Genomic DNA, 23361 nt, shown 5'->3' with positions numbered 1-23361 from the left:
CTCCAAGCATTTACAACTGGATAGATTTACACTGTGAAACAGTAAGAACGTAATTACTACTTTGTCCCAAGAATAGGAGGTTCTTTTTTATTCTGCGTTGAATATTGTTGGGATCTTGAAGGTCCTTTCCAACCTGAGCAATTCTATGATTCTATGATTCTATGAATACCTGACTTTGTTTTTGAGGTAGCATACAGTTCTATACAGTTGAATTCCAGACTAAGGAGGTCAGTGTCTTTGGTCACTACCAGGGAAATGTAGCTTGACAGGCATAAGAAATTTCTTAGATTCTTTTTTTAAGTACAGCACTGGCGACAGTTTTTTTCTACTTGGAACTAGAACTTTTGCCTTTTCAAATCACATCTTCCTCCGCATTCTCCTTGGCATTCCTGCACAAAGATTAACCAGTGTCCTTTTGTTCAAGAATTCTCTTCAAACCAGCACTCTCCAAAGACAAAGAATCTCATTCTGTAAAAACAGTTTAATGTATACTAAAAATGGCACATCAAATGAAAGACTTCTCTGAAAACATTAGAATCTTACGAAATGCAGCATCTGTGAAACATTAAAGACCTCAGTTCTGAAGTGTGTAAGACAACTGTTCCATGTTGTCTGCAGAAAGACGCAATGAGCAGGACACAGCAAATACCAACATACATTAATAAATACTTTTAGTGCTTTTGGTAGTAACTGTTCTTCCTCAGTAGCACCAGAGGTAATTGCTAGAAAATAGTATTTGTGTGTATTAACAGCATGTATAACAGGGCATAATTCGTGATAAACAAGGCATATGTACTGTCCAGTATTCTTTTTTTAAAAAAGTTTGTTTAACTTTGAACAGAAAAAAACTTCTTGCGCCTAGATAAAAGTGCGAGCAAAGAGATGTCTAATCCCAGTCAAAATGAAAGACAATAGAAACAACATAAAAAAAATCGCACATATAACACAAAAAATAGCCAAATATTCAACACTTATTTACAAAAAGCGTGAAAGTAAGCCTACAAGAAAAATACTGAAGTGCTTCTACTTTCTAACTGTAAAGATTTTTAAAAGTGCCAGGTAATTCTTATTTTGAAAAATACAAAAAAATGCAAAAAATATTGACTTAAATAACTGATGATAGTCTAGACCAGTGTAGTGGGAATTGAAACAGTAATTCCATTACTTTTGTAATTAAAGGCATTATTGTGCTATGTTTTTGTAGTTTTACAGTGCAATGTGTTTAAGCCTTACTCAGGCTTTCCTACTTGGGACATTGTGCTGTGAACATTTGACAGTGCAAGTCTGTGTTATCCAAATGAAACATGAGAATCAAGAAGAAAAAAGAGAAGTGAAACAAGTGATATACCAGAAAAAAACAGCAAAGCTGACTGTCACATTTTGAAAGTTATTTTAGCATCTAAGTATTTAAAGCTATTAATAAATACAAAAATTATTGAACTTAAAAGCACTATAAAAATGTGAATTTTTTGACTTAGAAATCCAATATGTGCACTTAGACATCTGGATACATTCCAAAAGCATACAAAACATTCTGAAGGCAAACAACACCATAATATTATACAGCCCAAATCTCATCTCTAATAAATTTCTTTAAAAAAATATTTCTGTCAGCCTCATCTAAAATACAAGCATCTTCACAAGTTATCAAGTACTGTAAGCTACTTATTCTGTTTTCTTTGCCTGTCTCTTCTTAACACCATCACAGGACCGCTCGGGGGAAGACTGGTCACAGACTGAAGAGCCACTGGAAGATGAAGCACCTTCACTCTTCACTTTGGATGGTGGTTTTTGCAAGCCAAAGAACATATGGCCTAATGCGGACTCAATGGGAGCAAATGGAGAAGCTGCAGATCTTGTCAACATCATTGTTACCTACGAGAAACAACAGTCAAGTTGCATTATAAGTTTTAGTGACCTCACAGTAGTTGAAAACAAGTTCAATGCTAAACCAGTGTATGGCACTTCTAACTTGCAACATGAGCACAAAGAGTTCATGTTATCAAGAACAGAAACATGCTTACTAAAGCTTGAAATCATCAGCAAATGCTTCTCTTTCTGACCTACACTTTTTAGAAAACGATATGCAAGCAATGTACACAAAAAATTGTACATAGATTTACTAAAATCATCCTTAGAGAAAATCATTTTTGGTGCCATACAACAAGGCCTTTCTTTGTTTAGGTGAAGAGCTGTGAGCATTAGTTTGAAGTCTCGGCTCCCTAAAGCAACTTCTTGAGAATTAAACTTGTCAACTACTTCACAGAAATGAGACTGACAACAACCATTCTGCTCTCTAGTCTATTCAACAGCAGCTCTGAAGCTCTTAAAATTGGTAGACTTATGCTAACACACAGGCTACATCGTTCTTATTAGCTAATAATCGTGAAGATAAGCATCATCCTAGAAATGAATGAGACTAAACGAGTCAAAGACAGAAATGAAATGATGCTATGTAAGAAAATATCATTATTCACCTTTAATGTGTTAACTGCATTAATTTTACAGCCCTGTAAGAATATGTGGCACGCATATACAGACAAAAACCTATTTGGTTTGTTTTGCAAACCCACAGATGACTGCACGTATAAGGCAAGCATTCAGCAGCTAGCAAAAGGCAGAGAATAGGAGAGTTTCTTCCCACAAACAGCAACTTTGTTTGAGTTCATGGTCACAAAGGCCTAACTGGGGGGCCAAAATTCATGATTCCATCCCACTCCATATGCTGAACAGTATTAGAATAGGTCCTCTGTTCTGCTTATGTATGCAAGACTAAACTGTTTTAAGACTTCAGCAGAAGCCATCCTCCCCTCCTAGAAGCAAGCTTTATAACTTGTGGTGTAATGTTTGAGGACTGAAAAAAGGTAATTTTTTCATCAGTTATTTGCAACACTTTCAAATTCTTACCTTGGAAACTACAAGAAAGATGGTGTATAAAAACATGAGGTTGTGTCTTGCTATTGGCAAGTACTGGCTATGCTGCAGAGTGAAGAGAACTGCTCCTATCAAAGTTACCTTCACAGGGCTGGAAATTAAACAAACAATGTTAATTTCTCTTTCCTACACTACACTGAAAGATTTCATGGCCCGGAAAACAATAAATATTCTTAGCATGCACAATTATTTCTGAATAAAACAGATGAATACTTGCAGTGACAAGGTCAAAAACCACACTACTATTAAACTATGACTTTCACTTTATATACTATTATTGTGTTTGCTGCATTATAGACAAGCATCAAGTTCAGCACTGATTTATACACCCAACAAATTTCCATTTGACAAATTCTCCTCAAAACACATCCTAAAGCCTCTATTCAGATTATACATACCAACTTGGTCCTTTTCCTGTTCTCGCAATATATATTTTACTGAAGAGTTAAATTACAAATCTTGCATTACTCAGACTTGACTTAAAAAATACATTCCTCTCCTATACTAGAGATGTTAGTTATTCCAAGCAGTTGCCAAAGGTGTCAAAGAACAACTTTGTCCAAGTCTCATTCCATTATGACACTCCTCCAGTTCTACAGTTGTGATCAGCTGACAGTTGGCTTGAGCTAGGCCTTTATTACCAAGTTTTGCCAATATAGATGTGTTGACTTGCAACATGGAAAGATTTACATCTTCAATCTAACTTCATAATGATGGTACTTCAGTTGATATGTATGCAGTCAGAAAACATGAGATCTTCCGTCAGTTAAATGAAGTCATGTAAAGAGGGAACACTAAAACATTGGCAGAAAAATTCTACGCATTCAATAAGCTGCACCTACAATAGAAGGATGATGTTTCTGTTACCACATAGGATCTATTTGTAGGTAAATTCTTCACTGTCTTTGCAGTAACACAGATTTTCTGCATCCACTTCCTACTTAGGAAGTCAAAAAAAAAAAAAAACAACCAATCAAAGTATGGTATCTGTTTACAGAATGCTTTATCCATTTAACTTCATATCTTATTTCTGTTTAATATTCTGATGTTTCGCTTATTAAACCAAAATATATACAAAAAAACCCACAACTTTTTGAGCTATTTTGAGCCACCTCAACCACGGAAAAGCGGGATATATGCCAATCTGTAAATGCTGTTCTAATGCTGCACCTTTAAGTACATTACTGTTACTGACAGTAACAACTATCTTCTGTAAGTTTGGTAAAAAAACTGCAACCACCTAGCCACTGACTGAAGGAGAGTAATTCTAAACACTTGGAATTTCAGAGTGAGTCACATAATGTAACTAACATAAGCCATATAATCTTGAAAGTTTTCTATGAAGGAAAAGCTACTAAGTTGTTTTCTGCTATTCTCAGTTGCTAATAGTGGCTGCAGAAAAGCAAGATTTTTTTTTTTTTAAATTAGTACTTCTAAAGACTTGAGTCACATGGTAAAGATCAGAAATATTTTACCATGTTAGTAAAAAGAGCTTATCTCAGCTTATAACACTGTCTTGTGTCTTTCTAGCCTGTCTCAATATTTATTTTATTGTTTGATCTGGAAGCCATGCAATTTTCCCATTCTTTGCTTCTGGAAGAGAAGTCACATTTCTTGTTTTGCAGTATAGCAAAGACATGTTGCTTCATTTTTTGCTATAATGAATAACCAGTTTGCACTTTCTCAAATTATCAGTATCTTTAGAGGAAAACAGTGCTGGCAGAGAAAGTAAGAGAGTATTCAAAGGAAGCCATATTTGTGATGTTCAGAATGTGCACTAAAAACAAAGACTTTATTCATGTATTTGTGGTACCACTGGATTTTCATTTTGGATTGAAGACCATGTCCCTCCAGAACGTTTTCCAACAACTTCCAACCACTGTTTAGTCATAATTTTTATTGACTTCTTCCCATTTGGTATTCTTGTGCTGCAAACCCAAAATGACCAAAATATATGCTAAAATTGCCTAAGATCAACAGCCAATCTTTCACAAGATACATTCCAAGCACCTATTATAAACATTTCTATTGTTTGTTTTCAAATTTTGGTTTTTAAATGTGAAGTGAGTGTCAATACAGGAAGTTTGTAAAACAGCTGTAAACACATTGCATTTGTTTTCAAAAAACTTACTAGGACATCTTCAGTAATTCGTTTGTTTCAGGTTTCCACACTCCCCTCACCAACTGCTCGAAGTTGGAGATTAGGCCGCTACCAGCTCCTGAAATTCCAAAGATTAACAGTAAGCCTCCACTGGCATGCTACCACTGCTGCACAGCCTACTGTTGCTCCAGCACAACTTGTTAAACCAGGCGCCAAATGTGGCACCCAAAGCTCAGACTTAAAGAGATAATCCAATCTTTCATATGTGCATGACTTGAGTGACCAATAGGAAACCTCATAGCTTTTGCCGCTTAGGAAGAACGCCAGGTTCACCTTTATGCAGTAATCTGAAATGACACACTGATCGCTGCAAACAAGTGCTTAAATTGATGAAGTAAATCTCTACAGAAGCTTATACTATTCCATTCTGCTTGTCAGCATGTAAGTACAGAGAATGTCAGTAAAAAGTAGGAGGATCCTCCACAAGAGAAGGTGAATGTGTGTTTTGTATTACAAAAAGGTAAAACATAAGCAGGTGTTAGAGATTCTGGCCAGTAAGACTGATCTGTATCATCACCTGAAAAAGTTAATACGATAGTTCTTCAGATTAACACATTTTGTTTCCCAAAGCCTAGTAGCATCAAGCAAATAGAATCAAGATCTGCAGCACTATAACCTGAAGTGGTTCTAACTCTGTCACTATAAATATAGCTGTTAGGAAGGTAGATTCCAAGACAGTATGCAGGCTAGAAGGGTAATTCCTGTGTTTAAAATAAGCTAATGTTAGCAATAAAAAAGGCTAAGAAAACAAGCTTTCTTCTTCAGCCACATGCAAAAAAAACAATTCTGAGGACACATGCTTTTGGAAAGGTTAGTGACAGCAGTGAAGCTATGTGGGAGATCTACTTTACTGCCATCAACTGCCCATCCTAGAAGTCCTCATGAGACCTTCTGAAAGGAGAAGATGAACTTCCCTCAAAGTCATTCAATGTCACTCTTATCCAGGCAGAAAAGCTGCTGCACAGAATTCTCCCTTGAGGGGATAACAGACTGTATTAGGACTATCATATTCACCACAGCAAGGAACAGTGCTAGAGTTATGCTGAAGGGCTAGGCATTTAAATACCACTCCAAAATATCATAACTCATCAGAAGAAGTTGTTATGTGTGTTACCTCTGGCCCAGCCCACAGCTACCATGACAAGCCAGGCATCTTCAAAATGACTGTCTGCATGTGCAACGCCAGCCACTATTTTCCAAGTCCTAGTCACTTCTTTCATTCCTGCAATCAGAAGCCGAAGAGGCAGAAACGCAAAGCACTGGTAGAATTTGTCTTGTGGGCAGTAAAACACAAGATACCTGAAAATCACATTGAGAAAACCTGTTACTGGTGTTCAAAAGTTTTTGCTAACAAACTCACTAGATATTTCTTGAACATGACTTGCAATACCTGATACACTACTGACAGTTCAGTGTCTTATACTGCAGGTATATAACAAATCTAAAATGCTTTTGAGCATGTTTGAGCTCTTCTACCAAAATCATGAAACACTGCTATTGTTCTTGTTGCCTCATTGTCCCAGCTAAGAATTCATTAAAGCACATCAGAAAGAGCTTAAATTTTAACAGAATATTCCAAGTTAGAAGGAACCCGCAAGAATCCTAAGAGTCCAGCTCCTGAAATTCCTTTTAGCAATGGTTCTACAGTTTACATACTATATTTAGATGATTCAAATTATGAAATTGCTGTCTGACTTTGTTTTGCTTTTTGTTTTGTTTTACCCCCAGGAGTAAGACAGGATGATAAATTATGTGCTGACAGTATGCTTGCATACTGAAAGGTGCATGGAATTACATAACTTCAGCAAGAATGCCTCCACTAGTTAGTATCACACCAGACAAAATGCACAGCTATTTTCAAAGCTATTTCACATCTTAGTAACCACAGATTCTAGCTTTTCCAGCTTGCCAATTACAAGCATATTTCTTTCTTCACAGTATTAACAAAACAACTGAAGGTATACTTAAAATTTAATTTTTTAAAAAATCAGCTTGTTTTCAGAATAAAATAAAGGTGTCTAACAATGAAATCCTCAGCTGACAGTAAATTCTGATTAGATATGTGATGTTTTACTTTATCTCCTCAGTCATAAGCAAATTGCAGACATTCAAGGTCTCCTCAGAAAAAAAAAGTTAAAAAAAAAAAAGCTTATGCATCTGTATTATCTCAGAATAAGAATAAAACAGCAACAATGAAGTGAAGGCAGAGACAACCTTTAAAAGATAGGAAGATTACTTTTTAATTTTTCTAAAATAAGCCTCTCGTTTTAGGCTTCTGAGCTCAATCCAGTCTACCAAGAACTACAAAGGCTACATCTTCTCCCAGTTTCCTCAGGCAGCGAGATGCACCTCTTTCCCTAGTTCCCTTCATTAAAATGGCTAGAACACACCACAGCCAGGAAGAGTCAGTCTTGTTTCCTGGTTAGAGATTAGAAAGCATGAGAACAGTTAGGTGTTTTTCCAAAAATAACGCCCATCCTTAACAGCAGAATGCCAGGATGCTTCCTTCATAGGAAGGCACAATTTAGCTGAAGTCCTATCCTAGACATGTACTTCCTTTTGCTGCAATATGTATAGTATCTTGAGCTATCACCGAAAACATATAAGGCTTTTTCTCTTTAAGTCCTCCCAGACTGAAGCACGTAATAGCCTATTTCTCAAATACAAGGAAGCTATTGGAATTTACATTAGTAGCGAAGTATTGCTCCTGCACTAAGTTGTAGCATTATTTTCAACTGCTTCAATTTCTTCCTTTATCTCCTACTGTAAATTCTATTGCCTTTGCAGCAACCAAGCTTCAGCTGGTATGTCACAGATGTATATATAGCACGTATTTTAATGGCTACTGCAAATAGCCATTTAAGTCATGTATAAATACGCAACACTAACCAGAATTAATTTACACTTGCAAAACGTGTGTTTATGACATCAAAGCATAGATAACTGGATTGAACTGAAATTGCACAGCTACTCCACCACACTTCTGTTGTTAGAGTTAGGGTAGTATGGTTAGGCTGCAGTTGGACTTGGTGATCTTGAAGGTCTTTTCCAGCCTGAGCAATTCTATGATTCAGTGGTTTCTGTCTCTAACTTCTGTTAGTAAAGCTTGCTAACAGTAGATGTCACTGTCCCACAGACTATTTAGGAGCATTTCTGGAGCACAGCACAACCCCTTTCGTTTTCCAGTTTTATGTGTGTGATCTGGGGAATTTTGCTTCATGTGACTTGAGATCAAGAATTAAAGTTATTATACTAATGGAGAGAGAACTCAAAACTAAACACTTAACAAGTTTCATAACATTCATAGGTTCTCATTAAAACCTCATTTTATTTCAGCACAGCAAGTCATGTTTGCCCACATTAACCTGAAAGTATGTTCCCTGTACCTGTCCTTCTGTTCAAGTTTCAGCTGGGTCAGAATTGTTTTCTACAGAGTATCTGGTATGATGCTATGTTTCGGTTCTGGGAGAAAAATAATGTTGATAATACACTGATGTTTATAGTTGCTACTAAGCAGTGTTGTACAGAGCCAAGGCCATTGACAATGAAGGGCCCAAGGAGCTGGGAGGGAACAGAATTAGGACAGCTGACTTAAACTGGCCAAAGGGATATTCCCTATCATACGACATCAAGTGGAAGGAGTTTTGAAGGGGGTGGGAGTTCATCTCACTCTCTTCCCCTGCTCAGGGTCTAGCCGGGCATTGGTCAGGGGGCGGTGAGCAATTGCTTGTGCATCACTTGTTATATGCATTCACATATATATATGTATATGTCATAATTATCTTTTTCCTTTTCTCTTAGTAAACAGTTTTATCTCAACCCACAAGTTCTACTTTGTTTTTCTCAATTCCTTCCCCCATCCCACTGGGAAGAGGGGGACTGAGCAAACGACTGTGTGGTGCTGAGCCACCTGCCAGGTTAAACCACAAAAGCCCATTTGGCGCCCAACATGGGGCTTGTCACAGGGGTTGGAGTGACAGGACTGCTTGTGAGGGTCATGGCACCTGCAGGGTCTATCAGAATGGCTACAAAACTGCAGAGTCTGTCACAAGAGTCAGAGCAACTGCAGGACCTGTTGCAGGGGCTGGAGCAGCCATAGGGTGCATCACAGGACTGGGAGCAGCCACAGAGCTGCAGCAGTTAGGACAACCAAGATCCTTGGGCCCTTTGCTGTGAACAGCATTGCCTCTGTAGAACACTACTTAGCAGCAACTACAAACATCAGTGTATTATCAACGTTATTTTTCTCCTAGAACCAAAACACAGCATCATACCAGACACCCTGAAGAAAACAATTTTGTCTCAGCTGAAAATAAGACACCTCCTAACTCGAGTATTATTTGCTGAAACAAGCAGTCATGCTGCCCACACCAGACTAATATAAACCAGAAGCTGATTATGTAAGCATTTTACCAATTCATGTTTAATTGTAGGTTATTCATCTCACTGATTTGCTTAGATTAAACTTGTCTGCATCTTTTACTGCAATATGAAGACCAGAAGACTAACACAGTCTTATATCTACACACATGTAGATATAAACACTTACTTTCGTTTTTATGAATTTGCAGTTGTAGAACTTAAGAGGCAACAAGGAAGGATTTCAAGCAGCTAATACTCCTGTAAAATAGGAATCCACTGCTGCTCACAAGTTTTGTTAAGTTCAAGGATTCTTTCTAAGATCAAAGCTGATCTCTGGAACAACTGAACTCCACTGCAACACTACCTTTACATGAAAATAACTCCAGTACTATTTATGAACTTCAAAACAGGCCAAATTGCTGCCATGTTCACATACCTGACTTCCCACTCAGCTCTCTATTGGCTTTTACTACAACCCCATCCATTTGGGAAAGCAATTTGGGAAAGGGCAAAAGATAGGAAAAAAAGGTCAGAAAGAAGGTTACTTCAGCCAGATTCTGGTCTTCAAAAGCTACCACTGGAAAAACGAGATGGCATTTATGACCTCTCTATATCCAGGAAAGCAATAACTGAAGTTCATTTTATCCTGGAGCATCTGTTCAAGAAGGAATACCATAAAAATATAAGGAAAATGCAGTGACTGAGCATTTCATTATAAAACAATTTGTTTTATGAACATTTCACTTCTACAGAAAGGGTTCAAACCAGCTACTTTGCTGCAGTGACTTCTCTGATGAAGAGAGAGCATCTAAATCCATGATATTTCTAAGTTAAGCTTGATGATAGAATCTTACCATCTACAGTCAAAGTACAGCTTCCTCAGAATCAATAATACTCATCTGACTCAATTGTGGCTGCTTACCAGACTGAAGATGCCAGCAGAATATTCGTGGTCTTTGCCAAAAATGCTACTGGAGGTTCTCCAAGCATCAAGGAAGACAAAACAGATCCACCAAAGCAGCAAAGCATAGCACTAAACCAGCAAGCAACTGGACTGCGGATTGACACTTCCACAGCTCCTGAAGCAAAGAGAAAAGATAGGTAAATGAAGCAAACATTTGAGAATTGTGTTACATTTTAAAAGACAGTATTTTTCAAGTCACACAGTCCTACACTGTTCGTTTAGATCACGGAAAACCCTACACAAACCTGCAGGCCTTCACAGAAAATGTCTTCACAAAATGCAAACTTCCTACAACATTGACTTAAGCGTACACTACCTAAATAAAAGTGAAAAAATGACATTGTGTTCTCTCAGCATCTTTTGTGGGTTGGTTCAGTCTAACTATTTTGCTACCAGTAAGCAACAGCTTTCAAAGTATGGCCTGAGAGGGTTTGTTTAAAATTTGTTGTAAAGTTGCTTTTGAATTTTTATTAAGAATATGCAGTTGCCTTTGCTGACCTAAACAGGACTGGTACTACTACAGCTACGTTTTGAAGATTGCTCTACAAGTTCCATTTCTGCTTTTTAATTCAACTTCACTGTTTTTCCTCTTAGCACCCTCCTAACAACGTTCACTGGGTAAAATAGAAGTGCTATCCAAAATTACTGAGCAAATATTGTTTCATCTGCAGTTCCAGGCAAAAATGTTTGCCCAAAGACATACAATAAATTTAAGCTTCACTTGTTATTAAAAGCTTCACTGTTTTATCTTTAAAATCTTAAAAATTAATTGCTTTTTAAATTGCAGTTCAACTATACCAGAAGACTTTTCAACAGCAGATGATCATGCTGGAGTAAAGAAAAAGGAAACCTTAACCATTTCTAAGGGGAAATAACAATTTATCAAAGCCAGAAATATCTTGAAATCATTGTTTTGACTATTTCTTTCCACCTCAAGAGTTCACCACTTTCAAATCTTCCCCTTTATAAAGACACAGGGCTCTGTTTGCCTGAACTAACTGCATTTTTCATAGTCCAAAGGCTGAAGGTCACAAAAGCAAAGATGAAACTAGTGTCTGCCCTAAAATGAAATGTAGCATTTGGTTAATGATTCAGTAGATTCATTTTACAAGAATTCTGTGGGAAAAGAAGGTTCTCATCAAAAATAACGTGCTTGAATGTATCAAAGAGAATACAGCACTCTCACTATATTTCACTTTAGACAAGACTATTAACAAGATTGCTCCAGTTTTAAGCGTTGGTGCAGTATTACAGCACAAAGAGAACACTAAGAGGAGAAACATTCCAAATTTTACAGTGTAACAAGAAAACCCAGACAATGGCAGCAGTCACTATAAATCATCAATCAGACGGGATCCTGCACTACAAGGGCATGATGCTGCTAGTAAATATATCAGCAGTTGCATTATGCACTGCTTTAACTCCTGGCCTGATGTAACACCAAATGTAATCTGCCCAGTAATCTCTTTTCGGAGCAAGATTGGTAACCATATTATCATCGGAGGTTCCACACATGAGAATTACTATCCTCTTAGACCAGGTGCAAAAGAAATCTTACATTCCATCCATCATCAGGTGGGTCTGCACCAACCTCTCCTTCATTAGTATGTTTCTCACCTGGCATTAGCAGAGAAGTAATCATCTTAACACCTTATTAGTGACCTCCTGGAGAACACTGAACTGCACTCCTCCCTCCCCAGACACAGCACAGCTGAGAGCTAATGAAAAGAAAGCTTCCTTCACTTCACCAGGTGTTTGGTAAGATTATTGACTGAAGGAAAGAAAACCACTCCAAGTGCTGTGTCTTCCTGAAAAAAAATAGAATTTTTCTGATGGTCAGTATGAGAATTTTCTTAGTTCAGACATAATTATTCAAGTCAAAAAAAAAAGCTGATGCTAATTTAAAGCCTATATTAGCACCTAAATTACAAACGGGGTGTAGCTTTCAGAAAATAAACGAGGTTTTAAGTATGTCACATGGTTTTAAAACAAGGAGTCATTTATATTTGTCCTCTAGTATACTGTGAAAAACTAATGAGGCATCATACAACCATGAAGGATATTATCTGCTAAAAGGCCACCAGTCCTGCAAATGGCGTATTTTAGAAAGCAAAGATAAGGTTTCAAAATACAAAGATTATCATTGAATGCAGTTTTAAGTATTATTTCTAGATGATATTAATAGAAAGCTTTGCCAGGTCATTCTCTAAGTAGGATAAGATCTGCTTTAAGCTTCATAACATGTTCTAAACTGGCAAACAAGAATACATACCATGAATACATCTAATGATCAAACCAGAAGGACTTCTGGGAAAGTTTTCCCAGCACTCCACCTGAACTGTACATACCGTGAATTAAGTTAAATAATTCATACAGCCAGATTTAATCTAGCAGAAGTATGCCAAAAGCATTAGCTCTCCTCAGATAACTTGGATCGATCCCATCTAAGAAGACTTTCAAGACAAAAACTAGCACATGCCTTCCAAATGCGGCATATCTTCAGTCCTCAACTTCTGTCTTCTTCTGTCCCCCTCCCCTTACTTCCACTCCCCCAAGAAAATATGCCCCCCAAAAGCTCCCCATCTGGAGTTACAAGCAGTTAACTAAACACCCCCAAACATGCTAAGAAACGTACTAAACAGGTCCAAAAAGGGGTAACAAGGCTGGTGAAGGGCTTGGAGAATATGTCTTACGAGGAGCGACTAAAGGAACTGGGGCTGTTTAGTGTGGGGAAGAGGAGGCTGAGGGGAGACCTCATTGCTCTCTTCAAATACCTCACAGGTGATTGCAGTGAGAGCGGGGCTGGTCTCTTCTCAGTGGTGACAGGACAAGGGGAAATGGCCTCAAGTTGCACCAGGGGAGGTTTAGGTTGGTTATCAGGAAAAACTTCTTTACAGAAAGGGTTGTTAAGCACTGGAAAAGGCTCCCCAGGGAGGTGGTTGAGTCACCTTCCCTGAATGTGTTTAAAAACTGTTTGGATGTGGTGCTCGGGGACATGATTTAGCAGTGGGTTGTTAGAGCAGTATGGCTAGGTTGCGGTTGGACTTGATGATCTTGAAGGTCCTTTGCAAACTGAGCGATTCTATGATTCTATGATTCTAAGAAAGAAATCTTAGCTTAACTGATGTGCAAAGCAACACATTGGTTGTCTCCGCTGTAGTTCATCAGTACCCACTAGAGAGCAAGAAAATCTTGCTAGAAGGACTGGGAAAATTCCCAGTTAGCATGTGCGCATCCATCATAAAAATACCCAAACCCAATCTGGTGTTCAGCAGTTGGTAATTTAATGAAATGCAAACTGGGATAAAACAAACTTGGCTGCGATGTGACTGCATGCTTCCTATGCAATCAGAGACTTAATCGCTGCCTAATTATCCGTGTGTGAAAGAGAATGACCGTCTGAGTTTCTGAGAATACTTAGTACTACCCAGAAAATAATACATTGATGATAATATTATCCACCCTATTTCACAATAGCTGCCATTTCAGTTGATCAAGAGGTAATGGCTTTAATTTGTGCAAGGGAAGGTTCACATTGCATCTTAGGAAGAATTTCTTCTCAGAAAGAGCGGTGATGCACTGGCACAGGCTGCCCAGGGAGGTGGTGCAGTCACTGTCCCTGGAGGTGTTCAAGAACCGTGTGGATGTGGCACTGAGGGACGTGGTCAATGGGCCTGGTGGGACGGGCTGCTGGTTGGATTTGAAGATCTTGGAGGTCCTTTCCAACCCTAATGATTCTGTGATATAATATTCAGACTGCTTGCAAGCAAACAAAGGACCAGCATGCAGTCACTGCAATTACTAATTCTGAGTATTAGAGGATACTCAAAAGTTCTGAACTTTACAGCTACTAAGTTGAAAATAAAATTAAAAAAACACAAAACAAAACAAAACACAAACCAATACTTTTGCTGTCCTGAAGTGATGTCCCACTTAAGCTACGCTACACTCAACATGAGCACTGCCCAGCAATTCCTCCCATTCGGTCCCTCCCCTCAGTGTCCATTTCAAAAGAAAGTCTAAAGGCAGTGCATCATAACCACCTTTAGATGGAAAGTTCATCTTTAAATGGGAGAGATGTATTAAAGTGTTGCATGTCAGCACCCAGAAACAACTTTAGCAGTAGCAACAAGCCCTGGTGAAAATGCCAGCACACGCCAGCACTTTATGTTGGCCTTTACAGCCAGCTAAGTGCACTTACTCAGCAGGAAGCAAGCATTCACCTTGACAAGCTTCAAAAGTGACCAAAGAGTCAGGTCTCGGTAAGTAAACAGAGTGCTGAGCCTCGAAACTTGCATCAGGCAGCAGCTCCCGCTTTGCTCCACAACCCCCTCCGCCAGCTCAGCCCGAAGTCACTCCACAGGTGGCTGCGTTAACACAAGGCGGTCTCTGTGCTTAGGACAAGGAGAAGCGGGTCTGGGGACACAACAGTGACAGTGGAAGCAATCTTCCAGAAAAGAGCAAGCCAGAGCTGAAGCGTCGTCCCATCGTGCGCCACACAGACCGCTGCGGGACGCCTTCCCCACGCAGGGGCACAACGCGATCCGGCCCGCTCCCCGCGGACCCCTCGCCCCGCTCACCCCGCTGCTCCTTCAGCGCCATGACGGAGGCCACGTAGTGCGCCAGATCGAAGAAGGGGAACATGGGCAGGCGGGAGAAGAGCAACGGCACCTGCCCCAGCTCCATGGCGGCGGACGCTCCGGGAAAGCATGGCCCTTGCCGGGCCCCGTCGGAGGGCGGAGCAGGGGGACGTGGGCGGGGGAGGGCGCGTCCATCTCTGGGTAGTCGGCGACGGCTTTTCGGCTGAATTTTGCTTTAGTTGTTTTGCTCTCTGTTTATTTCTTTCTGTGCTTGAGTGCAGACACGAAAGCCAGTTATTTGCTAGAGCAGCATATTACTTTCCACAGCTGATGGGTGGTAAAACGTGATACGTTGGTAGCTGCATTCTCTGGCAGAAACCAGGTTGGTGTCCTTTTGTCTCCTGCTGAGTTCCCATGCAGCTGCGGCAGCAGAAGATTTCCAGGCAGGTGCTCTGGAGGCAGTGACGCTGCCCACAAGCTGTGGAAGTACCGTGCCGTTTCTGCTCCTTGCAGTACTGCGTTGTGCCACTGAGCGGCATCAGGCTCGTTTCTGGGAAGTGAGGGCTGTTCAGGCTGTCTTGTGTGTGATCAGCGAGGGGGAGGGAAGTAAACCGCCAACAGCTGCAACAAAGATTGAGTGACATGAAAGAAGATCTAAGTGTGGGCCAGCAACATGTGCACGGTGGCAATGTTTACTCCGCAGAGATGCGTATTGCTGTGCCTACCCTTCTCGTAAATAAACCCAGCTTCTCTGAAATGCTAGCACAACTACTCGTCTTTTCATGCAGCACATCTGGCGATAGCTGCCTGAATCTTTGCTCAGATCCTCAAATCCATGCAGCATCCTCTTCTGGGGGCTCTGCTGCACTTGAAGCTTTTCTTTCCAAAGCGCAGCTGGCTAGCGTGGATTGCCACAGGCCGCAGTGACAGGTAGGAAACATGTTGGCAGAGCTACACTTGAGAAAAGTTCTGGTGGGTTTTCCACCTCCAGTACCAGCAGGTAATAAAAATAACGGCTTCTTTAAGTTTGCTGAACACAGAACTGTGGAATGTGCTGATCTGGAAGGGACCTACAAGGGTCATCAAGTCCAGCTTCTGGCTTCACACAGCAATACCCAAAACTCAAACTCTGTCTGAGAGCAGTGTCCAAATGCTCCTTGAACGCTGGCAGCTTGGCGCCATGACCACTGCCGTTGGCAGCCTGTTCCATGCCCACTGCCCTCTGGTGTGGAACCTTTTCCTGATTAATATATTACATGATCTGATGGGATTGTAAACACCTTATGTAAACACCTTCCATGCCTCCCAGATTTGCATGTCAGCTACACTACTGATAATCAGTGAGAGAATTCTGAGCATTCAGGGTATCAATTAACTGTCTCACGAGGACAGAGGCGCCAACCAAAGAGAAAACTGATCAAGGAACACACTCTGTGTAACAAAAGTAGAATAAGAAATGAGAGAACTTTAAATTAGTCATTTGTTTTCCGCTGTCACAGATATTTTAGGAATAATTTAAGGGTAACAGAGGATAAGCACCTCTTAAATAATCCTGTTCCTCCTTGGACCAAATAGTCTGATGCTGGGATATCTTTGTCAGTTTGAAAAGATGACGTTAGTTTATGAGCTAGATACTCTTTGTATGTGTGTATTAGTAAAACATTAGTTTTGTGTTTTTCTGATTTTGAACTAGAAGAACAAATCTCTCTTCCCTCATTTCTTTGAGTGAGATAATAAAAAGAATATTGTGCATATAAGAAATTTTAAAATGGGCTGATGGGTATTCTGCTGTGTTCATAGAATCACAGAATGGCTTGGGTTGGAAGGGTCCCCAAGTTACAACCCGCCTGCCACAAGCAGGGCCACCAACCTCCAGATCTGTTACTAGACCAGGCTGCCCAGGGCCCCATCCAACCTGGTCTTGAACACCTCCAGGGACGGAGCATCCACAGCCTCTCTGGGCAGCCTGTGCCAGCAGTCTCTCTGTTCCTTATGCTCTCTCTGAAAAGAACTTCCCCCTGACATCCAATGTAAACCTTTCCTCCTTTGGCTTAAAACAACTCTTCCTTGTCCTACCGCTGTCTACCCTTGTAAAAAGTTGGTTCTCCTCCTTTTTATGAACCCTTTTAAATACTGGAAGGCAGCAGTGAGGTCGCCTTGCAGCTTTCTCTTCTCTGGCTGAACAAGCCCAGCTCCATCACCCTGTCTTCGCAGGGGAGGTGCTCCAGCCCTCTGGTCATCCTCGTGGGCTCCTCTGGACCCTCTCCAACAGCTCCACATCTTTCCTTTCCAGACCTGGATGCAGTACTCCAGATGGGGCCTCTCGAGGGAAGAGTAGAGAGGGACAATCACCTCCCTGTTCCTCCTAGCCACCTCACTTCTGATGGAGCCCAGGATATCACTGGCCTTCCATGTTGCATGAGTGTAAATCTCAGCATAAAAACAAAACAGAAGCCTGACCTGACTCTTTTGCCCAAGGACTATTAGTATTACCTTAAAAAAGTATACATTACTCTAGACTCTTGCTGGTTAGCAACCCAGCTTCCACATGTGCCGAAGTATTTTTTGGCAGGATTATGTTTTTTTCCAGTCCAATAATGATAAACTCATACAAATATTTTCTGAATTTTCTTCGGAACACATTCCAGCTATTTATGATGTTGCCACATTTTAACTTCCAAAACATCTGTGAAAGTTTGAGGCATCGCATGTCTGTCTGCTGTTCTTGACAGCTGCCTTCCTGCATGTCATAACTGATCCTGGACGAACAGTTGTTATTAGTTGATTCCAATCAAAGCTGAAACCACTATGTAACACTGGGTAGTAGCAGAGTGAAATGGTGAAGAAAATTGGTATCAAAGTGAATGCAAGTTTACATATTTAGTCTTCACAGAACATGAGATCCGTTACTTCTTACTCCCTACATCTTACAAAAGCCATGGAGAATCTGAACTACAGTATTCATACCTGAGTCATAGTGTTGCATTCATTTCCTATGGCAATTAAGGTGATATAATTTTTGAAGAGGATGTCTGTGTTGCTAGCATGGAAGCATGACCTGGTTTCCTGCTGCTGAAGCTAGTGCTAAATGTGGAATATGCTTATTTAATGTTTTATTTCTTAATGACTGGGATTCTACAGACACTGACTTGGAATTGAAAGATGGTGCCTTAGGAAAAGAGGAGAACTTACTTAATCATTAGTTTGTCTGACAACTCATACACCTGCACCCCACTTTCCAAAACAAGGCAAATTGAAATATTCATATTCTGTGGATTGCTAGATTAAATTTATTCACCTTTCTTAGATTTCTCTAAGTCAAGTCTATTCATCAAAATCAGTCCAGGTTAAATTGTGGGTCTTTGCTACTTATGAAAATGGACACTCCCACTGTCTGCTCCCACCCTGCCCTACTCATGATCTGTGGTCATCTGCACACAATGCTGTATATCTTTGTCCTCTCAGTTCCCCCTTTGCTCCATAACTCTCTGCCTCATTTGTATTTCCCTCCATTTTCCCAGCAGTCTCTTATCTCACTCAGGCTTCTTATTTTGATCTTCTAGTACATTTTTGTCTCTTTCCTCTCTCTGTAGCACCCTGTATTCATCAACTTTGCCTATTTCTTTCATTATGATTCCTCACCGCTGTATTCCCAGTTTTCCTTATTTTCTTGCTTGATCCATGCCACTCTCAGCATTTAGTCTTAGTTTGGTACAGGTCTTAGTATCCCATTTCTCTCAGAACCTCATTCACAATCTGACTGTTCATCTCTGATGTCTTTGTTACTTCACTCTTCTGCAAGCGTTCAATGAACACGTGAATGCTCAGGCCATACCTTCTCTGTACACCTTCCACCTTCATATTTCCTTGTGTTATTACTGTCCTTCTTTTCCATGCTCTTTCTCCAGAAGGTCACTTTCTCCTGTCTCTTTTAAGGTTGTTTTTTGTTTTTTGTTTTTTTTTTCTTCAGTGTTTGCTAAAGTGCTTTGATAAAAATACCTGCCAGAAGAAAGCACAGGAAGTTAACACTGCCATTTATCTCCTAACGTAACATCACTTTATTTTCCTTGAATGCTGGCTGATGCAAATCTAGACTGCAAAGTGGAGATACAAAAGTGTTTCTTAGCTGAGTAGCAGAGTTGCTTAGATTTGCATCAACCTCAGGTGCCTCCTTCCTCAAACCAAAGAGGTTTTCACACATATTTAAGAATCTGTTTAAATTTTTTTCTTCCTATAACTTCTAAAGCAGCAGTTGATTCCTAGATACAGCCTGGGACTGGAGCTGCAGCTGCTTATGGCCAATGTTCCTTCCTCTATCCAGAAACTCACTAGTGTATACTCCTAAATTATGTCCACACAATTAGGCAAAGCATGGGCTTATGGCTGAGTTACACAGTCTTTGTGTTTTATACTTTTATTGCAGTAGTAAACTTGAATTTTTGTAGGCCTGAGTTCAGGTTCAGAAGATATCACCCTGGCTGCAGTGATGTAGGTCTTCTAGAAATGGTCACTAGATGCCTGAGTGCTCAGGTTTTTCATCACCAATTAGGTTTCAGTGTTGTGCTAAACATCTGCATAGGCCATTACGTTCTTTGACAGAGCTACGCTTATAGAACAGAGCTGATTTCTAGAGTGGGCTTGAACTCATACTTTTCTTTATTTCTCAACCCCAAATGTATCACTGGATGCTTTGTTCACATGACTTAAACAGGTTGCAGCACTGTTCACAGAACTACAAGGTGGCTAGACTTGGAAGGGAGCTCTGGAGTACATCTGGACCAACCTCTGCTCAAGAAGAGCCACCTAGAGCAGGGTAAGGGAAAGCTCTTGTGCTTTCAGAAAGGTGTCCTTAAAGATCTGCCAGCTCAGTTCCTGTATCCCTAAGGACAGTTTTCCAGGGGATCCCATCCAATAATTCCTTAAACAGCTGGAAGTTTGCTCTCTGGATGTGCAGGGTCCTGCCTCTGCTCTTTGCCAGGCCCGTATTTCTCAAGACCATGAACTCAACCTGAGCACAGTCACTGCAGCCTAATCTAAACCTCTTTAATATTCTCTTCCACATTGGTGAGTACCAGGTCCAGTAACAGCTCACCCCTGGTTGCTCTGTCCAAGCCTGGACCAGGAAGTTATCCTAGAGTCTCTTGGATTGCTTGCAACCATGTTGCTTTCCCAGCAGACATCCAAGGGTTGAAATCCCCCATCAGGATGAGAGCCTGCGAGCACTCTTGTAGCTAAAACAAAAAGGCTTCATCAACAGGCTCCCCTTGATCAGGCATCCTGTAGTAGGCCCCAACCACCAGATGTTCTTTATTGGTCTGATCCCTAATTTTAACCCACAGTTCTCAACTTAATCATGACTGTTTCTCAGAGGGAGACCTTTGCTATCTATCCACTTCTTAACACAGAGGGCACTCCCCTGCCCCTCCTGCCCAGCCTATCCTTTATAAAAAGCTTGTTGCCTTCAATCATAGTATTCCCGCTGTGCGATTCATCTCACCCTGTTTCTGTGACAGCAATTAGGTCATAGTTATCTAACTGCACCATAGCTACCATTTCGTACTCCTTATTTTCCATACTGTGTATTTCCCAGGCACTTCAGCAGGGCTATTGGCTGTGTTAACTTCTTGGGGGAGGTTTTCCTCTTTGCTTCCTAAAGTGACAGTGTTCCCTGGCTCTTCTCTGTCACTCAGAAGTACATTTACTTCCCCCATCAAATCTAGTTTAAAGCCCTGCTACATGCATTATCTTGTCTGTGTTGGATGTATCAGTAGGTCAGAAGCCTAGGTCTTTAAAGTTCATTAGCTGTCAGAGAGTTTTAGACATTTCTGTACTTTCCAAAATCTGGCCTTCAAGAAGCAAAAGATCTGGGATTACTGTGTCTCACATATCAAGTTGTTTGTTTAATGGGATGTATTTTTGTACAATGTAGCATAGCTTATAAAAACACTATTTGGTTTGGCTCATATCTTATAAGCTTCAGTATTTCCCAGGGAAAAGAAAAACAAAGGAGATTTCCATGTGAAATCCAATCAACATGTGGTAACTTCAGAAAGCATATTTTTTGTATTTGTATTTAATGTGTTAATCTTGCCTGATGTTTTTTTTTTTCTGTTCCTTTGCTTAGTCATTCCACTCTTGATTTTGTTTAGAGCTAGTTTTGTTAAATACTGATATATATATATATATATATATATATATAGTAATGCATGTCATGTTCAGCAAACGAGATCTCAAGATACAGAGGAGCAATGCTGGCAAGATACTAGATGTCTCCTACCCTATCAAATATCCTAGATGTAATGCCTTCTCTGAAACATAGTGCAAATACAGCTGAGCCCAAGACTGAACTCGAGATGACAGCTTTAAGACAGTCATTTTTACTCCTCCATTTGCTTTCATAAAATGGTGTCCTAAAACATTCTGCTCAGGGCTGCAGGACTGAACAGTCTGCTCTGCATGATGAATTGGAGCCATGCTACTTAAGGTGGAGTGCAGAGCAAATGTCTTCCTTCCATGTCCTCTTTTCTCTCCCAACAGCAAACAATTTATCTTTAGCAGATGAAGGAATTGTGTCTCAGAAACCACCATTTTGAATTTCTGCCTGAAATGAGTGCAGAACAAAAGTAAACAACAATGAAGTATAGACATTAAGGAAACACTTAGTATTTTCACATACTCTTTTGGCTAATAAAAGGCAAACAACATTCTCCAGAGTTTTAGGGACAGCAAGTTCAGGCCTATCTCTTGCTGGAAGTGTTGTAATGCCCCCTTCCCTCTCTTGTAATCTCAGCAGGCAAAAGGCAGCACTTCTGCCATGTGTGAAAATGAGATACCTCCTTCCAACATGAAATACAAAGTATACTTCAAGTTTGTGATAAATATGGTTAGCAGAAGCAGTGGTGGAATTGTGTATGTTCTCACCATCCTAAGCACCAGCTTACTCCAGTGCTGCAGCAGTGTTAGTATCCTAAGCAACAATCATGGCTGAGAGAGGTGATTCTCCACTCAGCACTGGTGGGGCCAGAGCTGGAGTATTTCATCCAGTTTTAGGCTCTCCAGAGGGAGATACAGCTACTGGAGCATGTCCATTGGAGTGCCACAGAGATGATTAAGGAACTGGGACATATTCTTTAGAAGAAGACTGAGACTTGGTACTGTTCAGCCTGGAGAAGAAATGTCTGAGGGGAATCTCATCAGTGTGTGCAAATGTGTATTGGGAGGCAATGATGCAGGAGGACCTAGACTCCTCATTGTTGCCTGCTGACAGGACGGTAGGCAACAGGCATGAATTAAAAACTTGAAACACATCTGAGCACAAGATTTTCTTACTGTGAGGGTGGGTAAGCATGGGAACAAGTTTCCTATGGAGGTTACAGACTCAGCCTGTGGAGATTCAGAGTCTGACTGGCACAAGCCTGGGTAGCCAGCTCTTGGTGACATGGCTTGAGCGGAAGTGCTGGACCAGACAATCTCAGGAGGCCCCTGCCAATCTTAACAATTCTGTGATTCTGTGATTGCCTAAGCTCTACAATAAGGTTGCTTTAATCCTGAAAAACAGATTTATCTAGGCTTTTAAGACAGTTTCCTGAACAATTTCAACTATTGCAAAGATAACGTTGGTAAAACAAGGCAGGGGACATTGTCAGCTCCTGCAGGGGTGACTCCATATTTACAGTTGTGTGTACATGCCTGAAAACTCATTGCCCATTATTCTAGTTGGACAGATGAGGTTGTATCAGAAGCTGTCTAGTGCCATAGCTACCACCTGACTAACAATCCGTGGACCATACTTCAACTACTGGATTCTGGGAAGGATTAGTTAAGGAGAAAGAAAAGCAACGTTCAACAGGAAACAGACTTTCCATTGTGCGCCTTCATTGTATATTCTCCATGCTCCCTTTTCTGCTCAGTAACGCAGGCCAGTCTTGAACACTCTAAGTTGTCAAGAGCAGCAAGGGGTTACCCAGAGTGTGCTTTGTCTAACAATACAGACAGCTTTTTTTGTTAACTAGCTTGAACCCATTAGACAATGGTCTGTTCCCCCCTCCCACACCCTCAATCCTGTCCTCACCACCCTCATCCCCAGCCCGGCTCACCCTCCACAGATCCCTTACAGTGTTTGGGTTCATGAAGTACAAATTAGCATAATCAGATTAGCTACATGGGGTTGTAAAGATGAAAAGGAAGAAAAAGAAAAAGTGGTTCACAAAGAGAAGCCCTGAGGAGGGCAGAAGGGGGTGATATTGCTGTTGTGCTGTGGTGCTGAAAACTTGCACCTGCATAGCAAGCAGATCCTCTTCTCACTAAGGACTCTTAGATGGTATTAAAGCATAGGAATTAATTGGGGGGAGGAGAAGGGA

At 40.6% G+C, this 23361-nt stretch overlaps 1 protein-coding gene across 7 annotated transcripts; it reads right to left on the bottom strand.

The window, feature by feature from the left end:
- On the bottom strand, nt 464–15170 carry TMEM38B (transmembrane protein 38B). 7 transcript variants are annotated; one of them, XM_021381115.1, is made up of 7 exons: nt 15002–15143; nt 14623–14837; nt 10380–10536; nt 6210–6394; nt 5066–5153; nt 2908–3025; nt 464–1875 (listed from the first exon to the last, which is right to left on the bottom strand). In XM_021381115.1, the coding sequence occupies exons 2-7, from the start codon at nt 14717–14719 to the stop codon at nt 1666–1668; spliced, it is 855 nt and encodes a 284-aa protein (XP_021236790.1). In that variant the 5' UTR covers nt 14720–14837; nt 15002–15143; the 3' UTR covers nt 464–1665. The 7 variants fall into 7 exon arrangements, with proteins under 7 accessions (XP_021236790.1, XP_021236791.1, XP_021236793.1 ...); XM_021381116.1 differs by having other exon boundaries at nt 14623–14810; XM_021381118.1 differs by lacking the exon at nt 14623–14837 and adding an exon at nt 12039–12229 and having other exon boundaries at nt 15002–15136.

Source organism: Numida meleagris, chromosome Z (assembly GCF_002078875.1).
Source record: "Numida meleagris isolate 19003 breed g44 Domestic line chromosome Z, NumMel1.0, whole genome shotgun sequence".
NCBI classification, from domain to species: domain Eukaryota; kingdom Metazoa; phylum Chordata; class Aves; order Galliformes; family Numididae; genus Numida; species Numida meleagris.
Note: the sequence above shows the minus strand (reverse complement) of the source record. Positions and strands in the feature narration are given on the sequence as shown.

Excerpts from the sequence above, each read along its gene's own strand:
- TMEM38B (XM_021381114.1), bottom strand. The coding sequence starts at position 15,107 with ATGGAGCTGGGGCAGGTGCCGTTGCTCTTCTCCCGCCTGCCCATGTTC. Across the intron at positions 3,026-5,065 it reads GAATTACTGAAGATGTCCTA|CCCTGTGAAGGTAACTTTGA; the intron begins GTAAGTTTTTTG and ends TTTAATTTCCAG. Across the intron at positions 1,876-2,907 it reads TCTTTCTTGTAGTTTCCAAG|GTAACAATGATGTTGACAAG; the intron begins GTAAGAATTTGA and ends TGTTTCTCGTAG.